The 17,886-nt window shown below is 44.5% G+C and overlaps 1 protein-coding gene across 1 annotated transcript in view; it reads right to left on the bottom strand.

The window, feature by feature from the left end:
• PLEKHD1 (pleckstrin homology and coiled-coil domain containing D1) overlaps nucleotides 1-17,886 on the bottom strand; it is a 49,563-nt gene that overhangs the window by 19,085 nt on the left and 12,592 nt on the right. The window contains exons 2-5 of the mRNA XM_090033228.1: nucleotides 10,684-10,777; nucleotides 8,136-8,225; nucleotides 7,688-7,764; nucleotides 816-907 (exon numbers count right to left, since the gene is read on the bottom strand). Of these exons, the coding sequence (XP_089889354.1) occupies nucleotides 816-907; nucleotides 7,688-7,764; nucleotides 8,136-8,225; nucleotides 10,684-10,777 (353 nt within the window). The remainder of the gene's footprint in view (nucleotides 1-815; nucleotides 908-7,687; nucleotides 7,765-8,135; nucleotides 8,226-10,683; nucleotides 10,778-17,886) is intronic.

Raw genomic sequence — 17,886 nt, 5'->3', positions numbered from 1 at the left:
CCATGGAGCTGCTGTATAGCTCCCCTCCCCCCAATATTTTGGGGTAATAGCTCATTTCTGTGCCAGTGCTCCTAGAGTAACCCATTGGTGTTCTAGGAATAAAACTATACCCTAACTGTGCATGAAATCCTGGGCAACATACTAAGTTCATTGTTGGGCATGAGAAGCTCAGAAATGTAGAAAGGAAATCTCTCAATCTGCCCAGTTTTAGAGGGCTCCAAAGCAGGGACAGAGTGAAAGGATGTTACCCAGTGTGCTCATACAATGTGCCTTAGCCTACCATGAAACAAGCCTGCATTACCAAAGATGTAGCTAGTCATTTGAAATACCCCTACATACTGGTTGAGACATCTTGTCCACCTGTGCCCCCTTAATCTGTTCAGTGAGAATTGCCACCCTACAAAAATCACCACTTACAAAATGGGTAAATTTAGGTAAGGATTTAGCAATGTGAGAGTAAAAGCCCTTGCCAGGGAAAAGGGAACTGTAGTCATCATAAGAAATGCCATTCCCAAGAAATTAAAAGCAGCATATGAGTACTGGTGTTTGCCAGGTCTCCAGCCCCTGGTGCTAGCAACTCCCAGGACCAGGACACCTTGACTCCTGACGCTCTTGAAATTAAAAGGGCTGCAGCTGAATGGGAAAGATGCATGCATGCTTTCAAACATCTAAAAGAAATACCCCAAGCACAGCCCTCATTGTTGCTTGGATTTGTCTTGCAAACTGAATAGGCTACTGTTTAGGATGACCTTGGCCCTTGGGCATTCATTCCTAACTCTAAAGGATCTCCAGTACAAAAAGCTGTTCCATCCAACCTAAATATTCCTGCTTCTCCTTGGCCAGCTGCAGCCCCTGTGCTTCCAGGCTCTCAATCATGGCTTCTCCCAACTGGGCATTCTTCCAGGTCCTGAAGAGAGAATGAAGACAAATAAGATAATGGGAAAGAAAACAAGTCAGAGTTATTGGAAGAGTTGAGAGACTCCATTTTATATTCCACCAAGCAATGCAAACACAAAGTCCCTTGTGCTCTAAGAATTGCTTTGTTTTCTTATTTATGAGTAATAATATTTTATAAATTGGAAGCTTCCCTTTTCCAGGGACTGTGTATAAACATAATGCTTTCTCTCTTCTTCTGGGAGTCCTAAACTGGGATCCATCCTCCAAGCCTGTGCAGGATATGAGGAACCTCTGATTGAGAGCCTGCTTCACAGTAGGGATTGGCACTTGGATTGGAAATTGACCTTGGTGGTTTGGTACAGCTTTGATAGATGAAGATGAGGACTTATCTTCTATTACATTTCACTCCTGTCTAAGTCCCATATCTTGTAGCCAGTGGCATTTCTCCCTCTCACTCTCATCCATTGCTCTACCCCAGCACCACTACTTTCCTTCCAGCATTAAAACCTCCTCATTTTCACACGTGTTGGTCTTTATCCTCAACCCTGCAGGCTTCTGGTCTTGTATCTGCTTAAACATCCCTGCCTGCCTTAGCAGTTAGCACTTGGATTTAAGCTATATCCTAGCCCCCTAGTCTGACAAGTAACACTACTTCTAAAAATAAGAAAGACCCCCCGTTAAAAACTTAAGAAAAAATAAAGCCTAAAGTAAGAGAAGCAGGGTTATAGTAGTAATTTGTATGACTAGTACTACACACCAAGAGATCTCAATGCTTTCTGCAAACATTATTGAACAAAGCCCCCCCTCCACCTTATCCCATATAGCAGATGTGTTACTGGCTGCACCTGGAAAGCAGGGGCATGCATCAGTATAGAGGTAAAGTAACAAGACCAAGGACACACAAGTCAAAGGCACAGTCAGGAATAGGACTCAGTCTTCTCAGACCTGGGCTTGAGATCTTACAGAAAACATTTTTCATACTGAAAATGCAGGCTGATTTGTTTATATTCACATATGACAGTGAGGACAGTAATTTCTTTAGCATTCCCATTAAAACATATACATGATAAGGTAGGGCTTTTAGGGTTTATTTATTTATGTATTTATTTTCTGAAAAAAGACTAAATCTGTAAAGAGAGGTTTCATTTGATCTGGGACTGATTGTCTCTGTTTGACTTGAATCAGAACAGGAGGGGCACAGTCATTCACACACATCGCCCTTCCACAAGAACACAGCCTGACAGGCTTGTCCCAGGACTGAACCACAGTAACTGTACAAGATGTACACAACGTTAGTACACCCTACCCAGCAGGTTTCATAGAGATTTGAAGCATGATGGTGGACATGTATATCTGTATGACCCCAGGACAAAAGGTTTTCTCTTAAAACAAATGTGATGACTACTTGTAGCCCAAGATTCATAAATATGAGAAGCAAATTGGACTTTCAAAGCTGGGACAGGGTTGTGGTTTCTCCCCCCTCCCCACTAGCTGTTTGGCATTTACAGGTTTTTGAAATAACTGTAATCAACAACCTCTTGTTGAATACTTTTAAGAAAGCCTTTATCTTTGTCTCTAGCAAGCCTTATTTGCTGTACTAATACCTTTCATGCCTGCAGTCAGACCTTTCAAAAAGCAAATTAGAAGAGAATTAGTGAACAGGCGCAGCTTTGTGTGTGTTGCATACAGCTGGATTCCTTTTAAACTAATGGGCTTTTGTAATATTTTCCAAAATGCAGAGAACTTAGAACACAGAGTCATAGAAAATTTAGGTTGGAAGGGACCTCAGGAGGTCATCTAGTTCAACCCCCTATTCAAAGCAGGACCATATCCAACTAGATCATCCCGGCCAAGGCTTTGTCTACCTGGGTCTTAACAACCTCTAAGGATAAAGACTCCGCAACGTCTCTGGGTAATCTGTTCTAGTGTTTTACTACCCTTCTAGTGAGAAAATATTTCCTAATATCTAACCTAAACTTGAGACCATTGCCCCTTGTCCTGTCATTTGCCACCACTGAGAACAGTCTAGCTCCATCCTCTTTGCAACCATCCTTCAGGTAGTTGAAGGCTGCTATCAAATCCCCCCCCTCCGTCTTCTCTTCTCCAGACTAAATAAGCCCAGTTCCCTCAACCTCTCCTCATCAGTAATGTGCCTCAGTCCCCTAACCATGTCCATTGTCCTCCACTGGAGTCTCTCCAATTTGTCCACAGATTGTCTAATGTTAATAAAATTGTATAGTTTTGCAGATGGCTTGAATGTGTGTGCGTGTGTGCTTGCGCACATGCACACACGGCATACGCAAGGCAGTCATGATGTAGTATTTTAAAATATTGAGACACTGAATTAAATCCTGTTCTCAGGCTTAAGGGATTCAAAACAGGTAAAGCATGAGTTTTTTGGTGCAGTAGGATAACCCGCCCTGCAGGAGGAACCAATCTGAGATTTTCCTCATATGCAAGGGACAGCCTTATTAAGCCTACTTAACCCTAGTTTATGAAAACGGTGTAGTCTGCCTCAATTTGAAAAGTAATTGACACCTAACTGATGAAAATAAGTACCTTTGTTACAAAGGAAAGCAGCAGTCTTGTAACTAGAGCTGGTGGAGAATTGTTCCACAAAATGGATTTTCATCAGAAAATGCTAAGTCACTGAAGTAAAAAAAAGGAGTTGGCTGAAAGCTGTTTATGAATTATTAGAAATAAATATCATAATTCAGAATTTCCATTGGCTTTCAAATGATTATTATGAATACTATTCCTAGTAGCAGTACTCCTATAACAGCACCAGAAGTCATAACAGAGAACATGGCTCCATTGTGCCAGGCTCTATACTTCCCTATTACACATCACAATTATATAATATAACTTCTTATTTAAAAAATAAATCTCTTGTGGCAGTCTGATTTGACCTTTCACCTTTGGGTGGGTCCTCTGAACACCTGAACCAGAAGATCCCTGCCCTCTCCGCTCCACTTTAAAACCAAACATTTCCATGGTCTGACAAGTACTGACTACAGCAGACTTGAGGGAATTCCCTTACAGAAACTGTCAGTTCCACTCTATAATTAGTCAGAGAAGTCTTTGGGTACATTCCCATTGCCATCACCCCTGTAACTGCAGTTCATGCAGACAAACCTGAGCTCAGGTTCCAGTAGCAGTGTATCTACAGCACCCTGGAGCCTAATCTGGGCTGTTAAACCCACCCGAGAAGCTGCACAAACAGTCACCCAGGCTGAACTCTGTGCTGCTGCAGCTCGACTGCTAGTAAGTAGTACCCAAGTCTGGGAATGAGCAGTCAGCTCGGTAGGTAGTTTAGACTCCCTTGCAACAATACAGCGCATTCCCACCAGGCCACCTGACAGTGACTAGCCCATCTCCTCAATACTTCAAATAATACCTACCACTGCAGTGTCCTTGCACACCCTCCCTGTTCCAGATTTAAAGTAACAATACAAAAGGGCAACGAAAATGGTGAGGGAGCTGGGGGACATGACTTATGTGGAAAGACAGAGGGAACTGGGCTTATTTAGTCTAGAAACGAAGACACTGAGAGGGGATCTAATAGCAGCCTTCAACTACCTGAAGGAGGTTTCAAAAGAGGATGGAGCTAGACTGGTCTCAGTGGTGGCAGATGACACAACAAGGAACAATGGTCTCAAGTTGCAGCAAGGGAAGTTTAGGTTAGATATTAGGAAACATTTTCTCACGAGGAGGGTAGTAAAGCACTGGAACCGGTTACCCAGAGAAGTGGTGGGAGCTCCATCCTTGGAGGCTTCCAAGGCCTGGCTAGACAAAGCTTTGGCTGGGATGATCTTGTTGGGGGTGGTCCTGCTTTGAGCAGGGAGTTGGACAAGATGATCTCCTGAGGACCATTCTAACCCTAACTTTCTATGATTCTATATCTTCAGTCCTTTGCAATGCAAAGAATGAAATGAAGGGAAGAGGATGCTACCCATTCCAGTCTCATTTGCCCTGTTTTCCCTGCATACTTATGCTCTCTTTTCTTATTTTTCTTCTTCTTCATGATGAAAATGATGAAGAGAGAAGTGGAATGATCACAACAAGCTGCAAGCACTCTGGTAGAATCAGCAGCATGTTTTCCCTGTAGCAGAAGGGGACTAAAATGCAGTGCCTAAATAATGAACGCAGCATCCTTTTAACTTTCCCTTTCAGTGCTGCTCAATTTACTGGACCACGCTGTGTCTTTTTTGGCTACTGCTCAGCTCCTGACCTAACTTTGCTAATACATATCACATTATCCCTGCTCTTCTTCACACACAGCCGGTCATTGCAACTCATTAGGTAGACACTGGAGCTGCAGCATTCTAGCGGTGACGACACACAGGGTAGAAAGTAGGAGAGGAGGATACTACAAGCCTATTTTCCTCCTGCAGGGCGGGTTATCCTACTGCACCAAAAAAACCCATATGACAATGGCTTCATCAGTTTCTACATCAAACACTTTGGGTTCAAGAGCCAGAATCAGGGTCTAGGAACAGGGTGGACTCTGGGTGTGGGGCGCAGCCACACAGGACCTCATGCTTTTGGAAGCCCTGTGCCCGTACTTGTTCCCCACTTGCATTTTTAAAGGGAAATCTAGCTGACTCCCAGCAAGAAAGGTCCCAAGGCCAAAATCAGCACCGGTATAAGCAAATGCAGCTCTATGGACTTCAGTGGAAGTTCTTCTACTTATAAGACACTAACTGTGAGGTTTTTGTATTCCTTTATAGTGGGGGGGCATGGCCACTCAAACATATTTTAACAATCCTCAAAGAAGTAAGACATTGGTCACTGTTGTCCCTCTGCCTTCCCTATGGCGAGTTAATGTGTTACATCTTGTGTTGTGTCAAGATTGACTGTGTAATTTTACTAACAAGTTAGACAATGGGTTTGTATAGAATGGTTTGGATAGATGGGATCCAGGCATGGGGCTGGACTAGATCTCTGAAGGTTCCTTCTACCTTTATTTCCCTATGATTCGATGAATTAATTTACACATCCCTGCCCATCCTCCTCAAGAGCCATGCCCTTCCCCTCTACAGGACAGATCACAGGGGCCTGCCTGGGGCTCAGCATCTCTCACACCTGGTCCTCCCAAATCTGAGCCGTTTATGGTCAGAGCATAGGGGGACCAAACACCCTGTGTACCCTAGCACTTGGAGGGTAATCTCCCTCCATTTCCCAGTCTCTGGAGTGGTCCTGCCAGTGTTTTAATTCCTATATGGCCTAGGCCTCAGTCAAACAGAGTTATAAGGCAAGTCAGTAAAGTCTCCACTGCCTACTTGACACAAGTATTGTCATAGTAGCTAACATCATTGGAGCTCCAGCGAGGAAAGGGTAGGGTAGGGACAGCATAACAAGCATACTGGTGCTTACAATGCCGAAGAGAAACAGTGAGCTGGGGGATTTGCTTTTCCTCTCAAGTCTGAGCACCCAGTGGGCACAATTGGCCTTTGGGTGGCATGATGAGTGGAGACTGAGCTGCACATCTATACAGCCCAGAGCCAGGAGCGAGCAGAATGGGAGGAGGGCAAAAAGTGCTGCATATTTAGTCACCATTAATAAAAAATGACCCTGTACCACATCCTGATGTAATGATAATATTTCCTTCCTCCCAACACACAAGCTTCTGAGAAGTGAGTGGTCCTGATCTGCCCATGCCAACGTGCTAGGATAAACTCATCTGAATGAGAAGCCCTTTTTTCTAGCCATATTTTACAGGGGCTCAAGGGTACAAATCCAGTGTAATACCCCACTGGGCAAAAGCTCCTGCTGCAGGGCATATGGCAAAGCACTCTTTCCTTTAAGCAGCTTAGCTGATTACCAGGCTCCAGAGGTTCTCAAAGTCTCATGTGGTCTGGGAGAACTCCCGGCCCTCAGCCCCACACCCCCTCCCTGCCACTGCCTTTCCACACTTCTGCTAAAACTTGAACCGTGCTTGTCCTGGTTTCCTACCAACCTACCTATTTCACTGGGAGGCACTTGAGCAATGACATTCCAGAGCTAGCAACAGTCAAACCTCAAAACGTACAAAGGTGCCAGTCAGATAAGCTACCAAAGCATCCTGGTGCTTACAGCCTTTATGTCACCTAGGTGTGCAGAAGTGGTTTGGAAATGTGATAAATCAACCCTCTCAGGGGATCTGCTGTACTCCCCAAGGGAGCTCATAGTTAGCCTCTCTCATAGGGCTAAATTCTCCTCTCCCCACGTGCCAGCTGAGTGTGCTGAAATATGGGACCTATGCCTCAAAGTTCACAGAACCATGTCAGAACTGCTGTTGAACCCTTGGGGCCACTGTTATTGTCGTTCCCTTTGCATGGGGGCCTAGACCTCCCTCATCCTTGCCCCATGTCACCCCAGATACCTATGCTAGTGGTGCAGGGAGCCTCAGAGTCATAAGCTCCCAGGTCTTGCTCCTCATCCAACAGAACTGCATTGCTTTCACTAAGTCCAAGAAGTGAAAAGAAATAGCAGGACAGAAGTTGCCACATGGCATTTCATTACTTCCCAGTCCTGTCCAGAGCCAGGGGATGACATAGCAGAATAATGCAACTTTAGCATAATGGAGGAAGATTTATATTAAGTCTTAAACTGTTTGGTTTATGTAGTAGAGTGGTTGAAATCTGAGGTTAACCAGCACTAACAAGCCATGGAGCAGTATTTCAACTTTTCTACACTGTAACGCTAGTCACACTTTGCTCTTCTCATAAGACACACCCTCTGGTCCCCTTCACCTTACCAAAATACTTTGGAAAAGAGAAAAGACTAGAAATAAGCCCCTGGTACTTACACTTTCCCAGACTCCTGCAGCAGTTCCAGCCACTGGGCCTGTTCAAACTCTGACTCAGCTGCCAGGACAATGTTACCCTGGGAAAGAAAAGCAAAGCCTGCAATGAGAGCTGCTGGTGTAGCACATGCATATGCATATACAACATCCTGCACATGGTCCTATCCAGGCCACCAGTGGACTCAGGTATTGTAAGCACTGCTACCTGCCCACCATTGATACTAGTCCAAATGGTAGAAAAAACTGGATGGGCTCTGGAGCCAGCCCTATCCTTTGACTCTCATTGAGGTGGCAAGGCACTTAAGCAAATGATGGAGGGCAATGGGCAGCAATGCTGCTAAGTGGTTCCATTTGCTGTGAATAAACAGAGCATATCAATTGCCGGGGCTTTTGCTCCAGCCCTCTCTTCAGTGATAAGCTCACCTACTTGAAAAGAAAAGAGTTCACTCACATGGAAGTCCTCGTGGGAGATCTTTATGGCATAAGGCATGTTGGGCTCTTCTTTGGCCTCCACGATGCAGCCCCCCAGAGGAATGACACCCTAGTGTGGAACCAGTGTTGAAATCAGTCAGTATACCTTCAGTGAGCAGATACAAGGCACAGCCAAAAGCAAGGCATATCAGGGACTCCCATTCTCAGCTTTCCCCATGCCCCTCTTCAGAATCTGGCAGTATCACAAAAATCAGCATGTATAGTTCCTGAGAAGCAGGACTGACACCTCACAGCACCCAGGGGAGCCTGCTATAACTGATTAAAGGGACGTGCTAATCCGGGGAAGATCTGGGGGTGAGGAGGGAGCGTCTGAACCCTGCTTTGACTCCTGCTCCACCCAAAGTATAAAACCAACTGCCTGGCAATAGCAGCAGCATTTCTAGTCAGGCAGTGCTGAGGAAGTCCCTTGACTTCATGGATCATTATAATCTACCTGATCCCTTCCAAACTCTTCACCTTCTCCTTTTTAACGGTCTTGATGTTTCACCAATCAAGCTTTCCTTTGTTCTACAATGCTGCTGTCTGTTAGCTGCTCCCGAAACTCCTGTCACAGCCCTGCGGATGGTCTTTAACTCATTCCAGTGAAGTTATATTTGTTTTCACTGCAATCAAACTAAATAATACAGCCCTAGGCCTCTAGAGCAGTGGTCTCCAAACTTTTCTGATCGTGCACCCCTATCAGTAAAAAAATTTTTGAGCACACCCTTCCAATATATGTATATTTATTTATAAATTATATACATGTACTACTTTACTAATATATTACGTACATTATAAAACATACACAAAAATAGAAATTAAAAAAGGATGAGATAAAAATAAATATAAATAGTTCTAATATTTTCTTCCCGCACCCCAATGGATCGTCTTGCGCACCCCACTTTGGAGACCACTGCTCTAGAGTATTAATAAAGCTTCTAATTTAACTGCAGAAAAAGATGTTGTTTTATAGGTGATGATGCAGCCAGAGAGCAGAGGAAGCAAAATTCTAGATTCACACATGGTGCTAATGGGCTGTACAGGGAGCCTAATCTTGCCCACCTCCAGTGGGTGCTGGGATATGAAAACTGGAAAGAAATGGGAGGTTCTTTTGTTAAAGACCATGGGGTTAGTTGCTAACTTTTGCCTTATATTTTACAATTTTAGCTTTGCTGTAGGCTAAGCTTCTATTATTGTTGTAAGTATATTATAATTACGGTTTCCTTTATTATGTTCCATATTCACAAAATGCATCTTTTCATGTGCAGAGTACAGTGGGTTATGGATGGTTGCTTGCTCACTTACAGAGAGAAATGTGGGGGTCGTCCATAGGAATACAGTGTTTTTGGATAAAAGGGCTATTTTGCTCTATTTCCAAATGTTCTTTCCAGTCAACACTACTGTAACTCCATTCAGTGGCACCATGCTCACTTTGTGAAGTGCCAGATCACCTTCACTTTTGTAGCCAGGTCAGTGGTACTTGGTTACCTTCTCTTATGATCAGGGATCCTGTTTTCTCTGATCTAAAAAAAATAATCCCCAATTTTTGGTTTAAAAAAAGTAACCCCAAATCCACCTTTTTGTGATTAAAATGAAACGCCACTATATATCTCTCTTTATATTAGTGGTGTTTCATTTAAAGCATGGCAAAATTTAAATCATGGCAAAATCATCCAGCAGGTCTAAGAAGTTATGCTTCAATGAGTAACTACAAATGCAACCATGAGGGAGTTGGTGTCCCCATTTATGGCTCCTGGACTTCATTTCTCTAAGTGGTAGTTTCCCATGCATATTGGTGCACATTGGTGACAGCTAGCATATCACCAATGCCTGCTGCAGGTGAAATCAGACCCCCTGAAGTGCATGTCCTTTGTGGCTGGTGGTCCATGGAGAACAAAAAATGGGTACTCCCACTAAAAGCACAGGTGGCAAAGGCCTGAGAGATGAACCCTCCCCTTCCTTATCCTGCATGTGTATGAGGTATACTGGGGCACTGTTGTGTCTGACTAGATTTGCAGGTACAGATTAACAGCAAGTCATGACGAGTCAAGTAATAAACCAGGTGATGATTAGAGTAGCCTCACAGCAGACTATTCGAATGGCCACCAGATGAACTGGGTAATCATGAGATCAGAGTATGCACCATGGCTGGGCAACAGCACTAGCAGGACATGGACAGACAGTGGCAGCAGCTTCCCTTCCTCCACTCCATGTTGGCAGTTGCAGCTGGTGACCCAGCCACCTGGCTCCTTGTTACATTAGTGCATGAGATGACTAAAGAAGTTGGGCTGTGAACCTAACATCAGGAAAAAGTATTAAAAAATAAAACCAAGTAGCTGGTGGGGTTGGAGGGAGCCTGAGTTAAGTTTGTTTTTTTATAAGAGGTTCATCAACATGCCTATATCATTTGGAGGTGCCTCTGGGTCCAGCGACCCAGGGTTGGGGTTAGATAACCTGCTTCCTCTGCTCTCTGGCTGCTTGTAAGAACAGAGCTGGAGTCCTAATGGACCCCACAGAAGAGTGCTGACCTTCGGGTGAATATTGAAGTATTTATTGCTTTCAAAATTCTTCTTCTCACTCTCAGCATAGTAAAGCAGAAAGCTCTCCTTGATGATGAAGAACCTGAGGGGAAAAGAAACAAAAAAATAAATAAATCCTAGTAATGCCCTCCTGTCTTCGAACATCCAATTCATCACAACCTCGGACAACCTTTACCTAATGAAACTCTCCCCTTGAGCCAAGAGGTTTTATTATTTCCATTCTGCAAATGGAAGAACACAGGTAGAGAGAAGCAAAGTGCTTAGTCAAGGTTATTCAAAGATTCAAAGTAACCCCTGGAACCAGTGAAGGTTAATTTGAAGGCAACAGAGATTTCTTATAATATGTGCCAGTGGGGTGAAGTAGCCCCAGAGAATAAGTCACTGTTCTGATCCTGCTGCTGACAAATGCCTGGTAGCCTGTTCTGTGTTCTTGCCATTAAGGGCATTAAAGGGTGGAAGTAATTTCCCCAGAATCCTGAGAGCAGAGATCCTATCCAAGCCTTTGGTGTTCATCCTCTGGAAAAGAAACAATTTCTTCAGACATTCATTGCATTAACAATGTACTGTGTTCTGCTCAGCCATCATCCCAATGAATGCCATTGAATAGAAACACAACATCAAAGCTCCTGTAAATTAAGCTTTGAAACTATAAGAATTCTTTGAGTGTTCCTCAAAATTATGAATAAAAAAGATTTTTTTTGCTTATTTAGACTTTCAAAAAGCTGTTGAAAAATCTCACTTCTATTAAGAAAAGTAAACAGTTGTAGATTGAAAGGTAAAGTAGTGCACTGTGCGGACTGTAACCAAGGCACTGGGGAAATAAAAAGCAAAATTAAAAGGACAGTTTTCAACATGGCAAAAGGCTAACAGTAGGGGAACCCAAAATTTCATATGAAGGTGGGTGGGAAGATCAATGGAGTTATGGAAATTTATAAGTCAGGGATATACGGGCCAGCGTTCTTTATATTTATTAATAACCTGCTGAAGTGGTTAAATGGTGAAGTGCCATAATCTATAGATGACACAAAATTATGTAAATCAGTGAAATGTAGAAAAGAGTATGCATAATTTCCAAAGGGGCCTGCCAAAGCTAAAGAAGCAGACAACATGGTGCCAAATGAAATACACTGTACAAAATCTGGAATTTACACCATTATGGAATCATTTAAATTATCCATATGGAAATTAAATTGAGTGAAGGAAAAAAAAAGGCTTGGATATCACTGTGGGCAGTGCAACAAAACCTCCTGCTCAATTCACAGCAATAGCAGAATGCCCCGTGCATTTCATGGAGTCTCTGAATCTTTGGGGGGTTTTTAAAGATACTGAATGGTAGAAAAATTAAATGGTCTGTTCTTATTTACTTAGCCAAAGAAAAGTGCTCTTAGATTACTTTGAATTTAAGACTGCCCCAATAATTAGATTCTACACACGGACATTTTTTACATTACCTATACATTTTCCATGTATAGCTTCTAATTATCAGAAGGTGTCTTAAATTCATCAACCCACTGCGGCAGCATGGAAAGCAGCAGCAGCAACAGCAGGGGAGGGGGCAGGCAGTTTGGGGGGCAGGTAGCCCCCTTGTCTCATGGCCTCACACCAGTTGTCCCCTTGCAGCCAGTCCCCCTGTTGCCTCTGCCTCCCCTATTGCCTCTGACCCAAACTTCAGCCCCTGCAGGCTCTGCTCCCCACAGCCTTTCTTGCTTGCCCCACCACTGCTTGCTGTCAGGCATGGCTCTGTCTCTCTTCCCTCCCCGGCATGAACCACACTGATGCCCTAGCTCATGCCCAGCCATGCAGCAGTGTCCCAGGCAACAGCTGCCTGCTCCCTGCAGCCCCTGCCCCCACCTCCCCCCAGTGGCCTCTGCCCCCTACCTGCTCCCCAAAAGTCTCTGCTCCCTTGCTTCCCCTCTCCTCCTCCCCCCATCTCCCCAAACCCAACATCACTCACTGCTTGAGACACTTATATGAATGTGAGCATTAGACAAGATAGAAAAAACCAGGGCTACAAGCCCTCCACTTTCAGGTCAAAGTGCCCAGATTGAGAGACCAGGAAGAAATTTGCCCTGTGGATAGTGGTCACTGTCAGAGACAGGATGTTAGACTGCATGGACCTTGGATCTGACCCAGAAGGGCAGATCCCATCTCCCCAAAATGCAGAGACCTCTCCTATGGAACTGAGCACCTGTGTCATAATGCAGAGAAACAGAGCAACCCTTTGGCAGCAGATTAGGACAAAAAGTTACAAAATTAATTTGAGGTAGGTCAAGTATAATTATCCAGCCTGGAATATGGCCAGGTCCTGCTCTTTGATGAAATATCACCAGGTCTGTGATGACAGCCGGTTGGGTCAGCAGCTCCATCTTCCATCTGAAAGTCTTGTGAACATAAAAACTGCTGGCAAAACTTCAGATTTCCTGGAGTTGCCTTCCTCCCTGCCCGGTTGCTCATTTCAGTCTAGGTAAAATTCTGGGTAGAGCCAGGGGAAACCAATTTGCTGCCTCAGCAGAAGCAGACCTCTTGATTCACACTCGGAGCACTTCATGCTTGGCTGGTTGCTCTGCTTTCTGTTCCTTGAACAAGCAACTGCTTCTGCTCTCAAGGCAGCAAAGTATCTAGAGAGATAGAAGCAGCGCAAGCTCCCTGTTCACTTACTACATGCAGTCAAATAAGGGCTGGTTCACGGTAAGACTGATATTACAAATTATCCAAACAGAAACTATGGGCCTTGTACACATCACACTTTGATTGGTGTTAGTGTTACCTTGAGTTTGGAGCAGTTATACTTAAAAGGCTAAAAACCTTTTCTGACTGTCCCCCACCTGCACAGCTGAGACTTGCCACTAGAGGGATGGTGAGCCAGGACAGCTTTCCAACCCTGCTGTAGGCAGCAATAAGAGAAAGACTGGGGGGGGGATATGAGGCCGGGTGGTAGAGAATTATTGGGAAGGGGGTGGGGAATGAAGTGGGAGGTGGGTGGACAGAAATGAGACTGTGGAACAGTGGTGAAATGAAGGGAGTCAGCCACTGAAGGATAAAATAATAATTTTAAAAGAATTTAAAAAGAAATAAACAAGTAAATTAAAAAAAGCCTTATATTTTAACAAATTGTTATTTGGGATTGGGCTGTGGGGGGTGCTGGTCATGCTTCCTGAGATGGCTGGGAGGTAGGAATGGTGAGGGAAGGTGTTTTTGGAGAAGCTCCTGCCCCTGCCCTGGGAAGGAAGTTCTAGCTCACGGGGACCCAATGTGGCCCCCCACCTTGTTCCCCCGTACCCCCCTAGAACCTACTCCTGGAGCCATTCATACCCTGCAACCTGGCTAGTGGACATGTACCCTGCAAGCTGTTCACACAGGGTTGCACCCATGGGAGTGGGAAGGTCACAACTCTGGGGGCAGGAGGGGGATCTGGTTTGGTGCCAGAACTGCCTGCTGGGCAAATAAGAGTTCAGGGGGTGGAAAGTTTGTCTACACAGAACAGGAGGGTGGGGGAAAGGACACCACAGGCTGAGATGCTGGCAGACTGCAGCTTGGGCAGCTAATCTGTGAAGAGTGGCCACACATCAGTAGGACATGAGCTGGGTAACACAGATCAGAGCTAAACCTGTCTTGAGTGGCATAACTTTAACCCACTTAAAGTGTGCTTAAAAGTAATTTCAGGTGTTAATGTATGGGCAATCCAGGGGTTAAGAGCTCCAGGAGCTGCCTAAAATTAAGGTGTAACACAGCCCTATTGCTCACCCTCTTCTTTTTGAGGGGCCTGAACCCCTCCCACCTTTTGCTAATTTCTTACTTTCCTCTGATGAGTAAAAGGATGCAGTGTCTACAGCAAGGGTCAATGCTGCTTTGTGCACTGGCCAACAGAGGGCACTATTTGAGCAGGCAATTAATACACAGACTTGCAAAGCCCAGCACAGTACCTTGGTACTGACTTGTCCTGATTTCTACAGTTTGCTGTGTAGCTTTGCTGCTCCTTCTACTAAAACTCCAGTCCTTCCTCCTTATTTGGAACAAAAGGATTTACACAGGCTACACTCAAATTAGAACAAGAAAAACCAACAGCTGCCATCATTAAGGGAGATTAAATTAAATTGTACAAGAAGGGAAACAAAAAATCTTAGGTTCCAGAGCTCTTCCCCCAGCAGAGGTCTAGGAAGCATATTGAGAAGTGCAGACAGACGTGCAGCTCCCAGGCCTAGCTCATGACCATTCACAGAAATTGCCATGAGTTAGACTGATCCTCCCTATCCAGCAGACATTAGCTGTTGGTTCAGCTGGGTGGAGGATCAGATCCAATTTGAAACCCATCCAAGGAGAGAGGCTGTGTTTCCACCTGGCTCCACCACTCCTCCCTCCCAGCTCTGGTGCTCTCTCTGGATAGGAGGGAGAGAAGGCAGGGGATGGAGGGAGTTCTGGGGTTTTCAGCCCCACAGGATGGGGGGATAGTTTGGAGGTCCCCTAAGGTGAGGGTCTCCAATCCACCCCCCACCCACCACTCCAGCAAGTCTGAAACCCTCCCCCAGAAGGGATCTCCCTCTCTCCCCACCCAGCTCAAGCCAGGCTGCTGTTGCAGCAGAGCAGACAGAAGTTAATGAAATCAACTCCACTTAGGAGGGGCTTGATTTGAACTCTCAAACAATTAGGGTTAATTTGTCACATGATCAGAGGGCTCTGCAGCTTTGCTCTTCTGTCTGGGCATAGCTCTAGAGCTATTTCAAGGGACCAGTCACACAACAGATGTCATTTCTGTCTGCGCCTTAAGTGGAGCATAACTGTAAAAACTGACTGCAAGCAAAACACCTTCTAATGCAGCAGTGCCAGTGACTTTAGGAGGACACCTTAAAGTTCTTTTTAAATAGCTGAGAGAGAGCAGGCCAGCTGATGTCTTTGCCATATTGTGAATCAGCCTGGAGTTCAGTTCCAGGCAGATGCACCGGTACATACCTCTGGAAAACTGGAGGTTTAACACGGTCTAACTGACTGAAGACATTCTGGAAGGAAATGTTCAACCTCAATGGGCTCTGAAGAGCCAGGAGATAGCCAAGATACCTATTTTTCTTTGTATTATGAATTCAATATGGACATATTTGAGAAAGCAACAACCTGGTAACCGTGTTTAGAGCTGTTTTTCACTGTACAAACAAGCTTTGAGTGACACTGCATTCAGTTGAGGAGAACAGAAGCAACCAGCATTACTTTGCCTGAACAAACTCTAATGAGCTGTTTGGTGCTCAGAAGTGCATAGTGCAACTGGCCCTTTTGTGGCTGTCATATACATCAGACATCCACTCTACTGACTGATCCTCAGGGCTGCCTTCCTGAAAGATGGCACAAGGAACTGAAGATGTTCTCCTCCTATGGCTTCTCTAGAAAGCTCACACTTATCCTGGATCATGGGTATGCCCTTCCAAGTGTCTCCAAAACATGCATCTCTGTCCTGCTTGTCCGTGACAGGATCAGTGAAAAGTTATAACATGAATGCAGACAGGCAGTGTGAGAAGTAGCAGAATGCTCCAGGGGAAATGGGGGCTGAGACACACCTCTACCCTTTTAATTACCCTTTCCAGAAGATCCAAGCCTGTTTACCATGTCCGAGCCTACCCCTGTATGACCCCTCCTGATGCAGCCGTTGCATTTAAATTCTACCCCCCATGACAAGAGTTGGTAGTTTCCAGCACATATGCTAATGGAAAATGCATCTATATTTACTAGAGTACCTCCAGACCTACTGGCACCATTGGAATAATTCTACGTGACTAAATCTAAAGCACCTTATAATAGTGCCCAAACAAGACACCAGAAAGATCCAACAGAGGCTGACTGGCTGGTCTGATCATCAATCTCACTGTCTGATCCGCTGTTTCTGTAGGATACAGGTCTACGCTCAGTGTGTTCCAGTCACCTGTTGCTTCTAGTCATTAACTATAGCAGGGGTGGGCAAAATGCGGCCCGGGGGCCAGATGCAGCCTGCCGCCAGGCTATTCTATCCAGTCCACAAGGCCCCTAAAAAAATTAGAAAATTAATATTTATTGTCCCCTAGCTGCCTATCATGCGGCCCTCCATGGCTTGCCAAAACTCAGTAAGTGGCCCTCCACCCAAAATAATTGCCCACCCCGAGCTATAGGCTATGACTTCCATAGGCTGGAGTCGTCTTTGTACTCCTTTGTTTCCACAACATGCAACACAATGACACTGGATCCCTGACTTGATTGAGTCTGTTACCACTTCAGTGAGAAATCAAATAATAATATCTGAAGGCATCAGATCTTCCTTGGCATGACTTGCAACTCTGACAACATGGCACTGTATAGATGTATGGAAACAGGAAAGTGAATCTGACCAGAAACACCAATGCAACAGTGAAAATACAAGTTACAAGCAGTGTGAATTAGGAAATGTCTATTCATTTGTCTTCACATTGCACAACCTTGGATACTATTTCCAAGACAGGCAAGGACATTTCATTATGAATAGGAGTGCTTGTTAATTTAACAGATCCCCTTTAAACCCAAGTGCTACAGTTTAGTTTTAGTGGTTTGGATGGCTATGGCTCCTGATAATCTTTATGATTTAGATTTTTCTCTGAAAAAAAAAAAAATCCCATCTGAACTCCCAGCAGGGTTATGCTTCTTATGGATTAATGAAATTTTAAAGTCCTGACTTCCACCAGATGGATAGAATCCAGGGGGATTTGGAATTATAAATAAATGAAATAGAATTTAATAATAGAAGAATACATATGGATAAACGTGAAGGGGGAAAAACGCATTTCAAACCTGGGTCATTGACATCCACCTTACTGAATGTTACAAACACATCTCATGTCCTCTCGTGATGGCTAGAGGCAAGGTCAGTAAAGTTGCTGCTTTAGACCTTTGACTTTCAGGACAAAGCCAGCACATTTCAACGTAAACATAAGGGTTATGTCAATGTGCTGTCTGTGCTGAAACCAGGAGCTCCACTTGGCCCATTTGTCACTGCTCCATATGCAAAAGCTACTGGTTAAGGCAACATAGCCTCAGACCAGCCCTATGGGAAGATCCCAGCCCTTTTTATTTAGCTCTAGCTACTCACAGACTAACAGCCCTGAAATCACACTGGAATCAAAGTAGGGCTCAAAGTGCAATTATAATGATCCAAATTACAGTATATGAATAAAGTTACAACATGATCCATTGGAGACAGAA

The sequence above is a fragment of the Crocodylus siamensis genome, chromosome 2 (genome assembly GCF_052110815.1).
Source record: "Crocodylus siamensis isolate JL-2025a chromosome 2, ASM5211081v1, whole genome shotgun sequence".
In the NCBI taxonomy this organism is placed as follows: Eukaryota; Metazoa; Chordata; order Crocodylia; family Crocodylidae; genus Crocodylus; species Crocodylus siamensis.
This window is presented reverse-complemented; position numbering and strand designations above follow the sequence as displayed.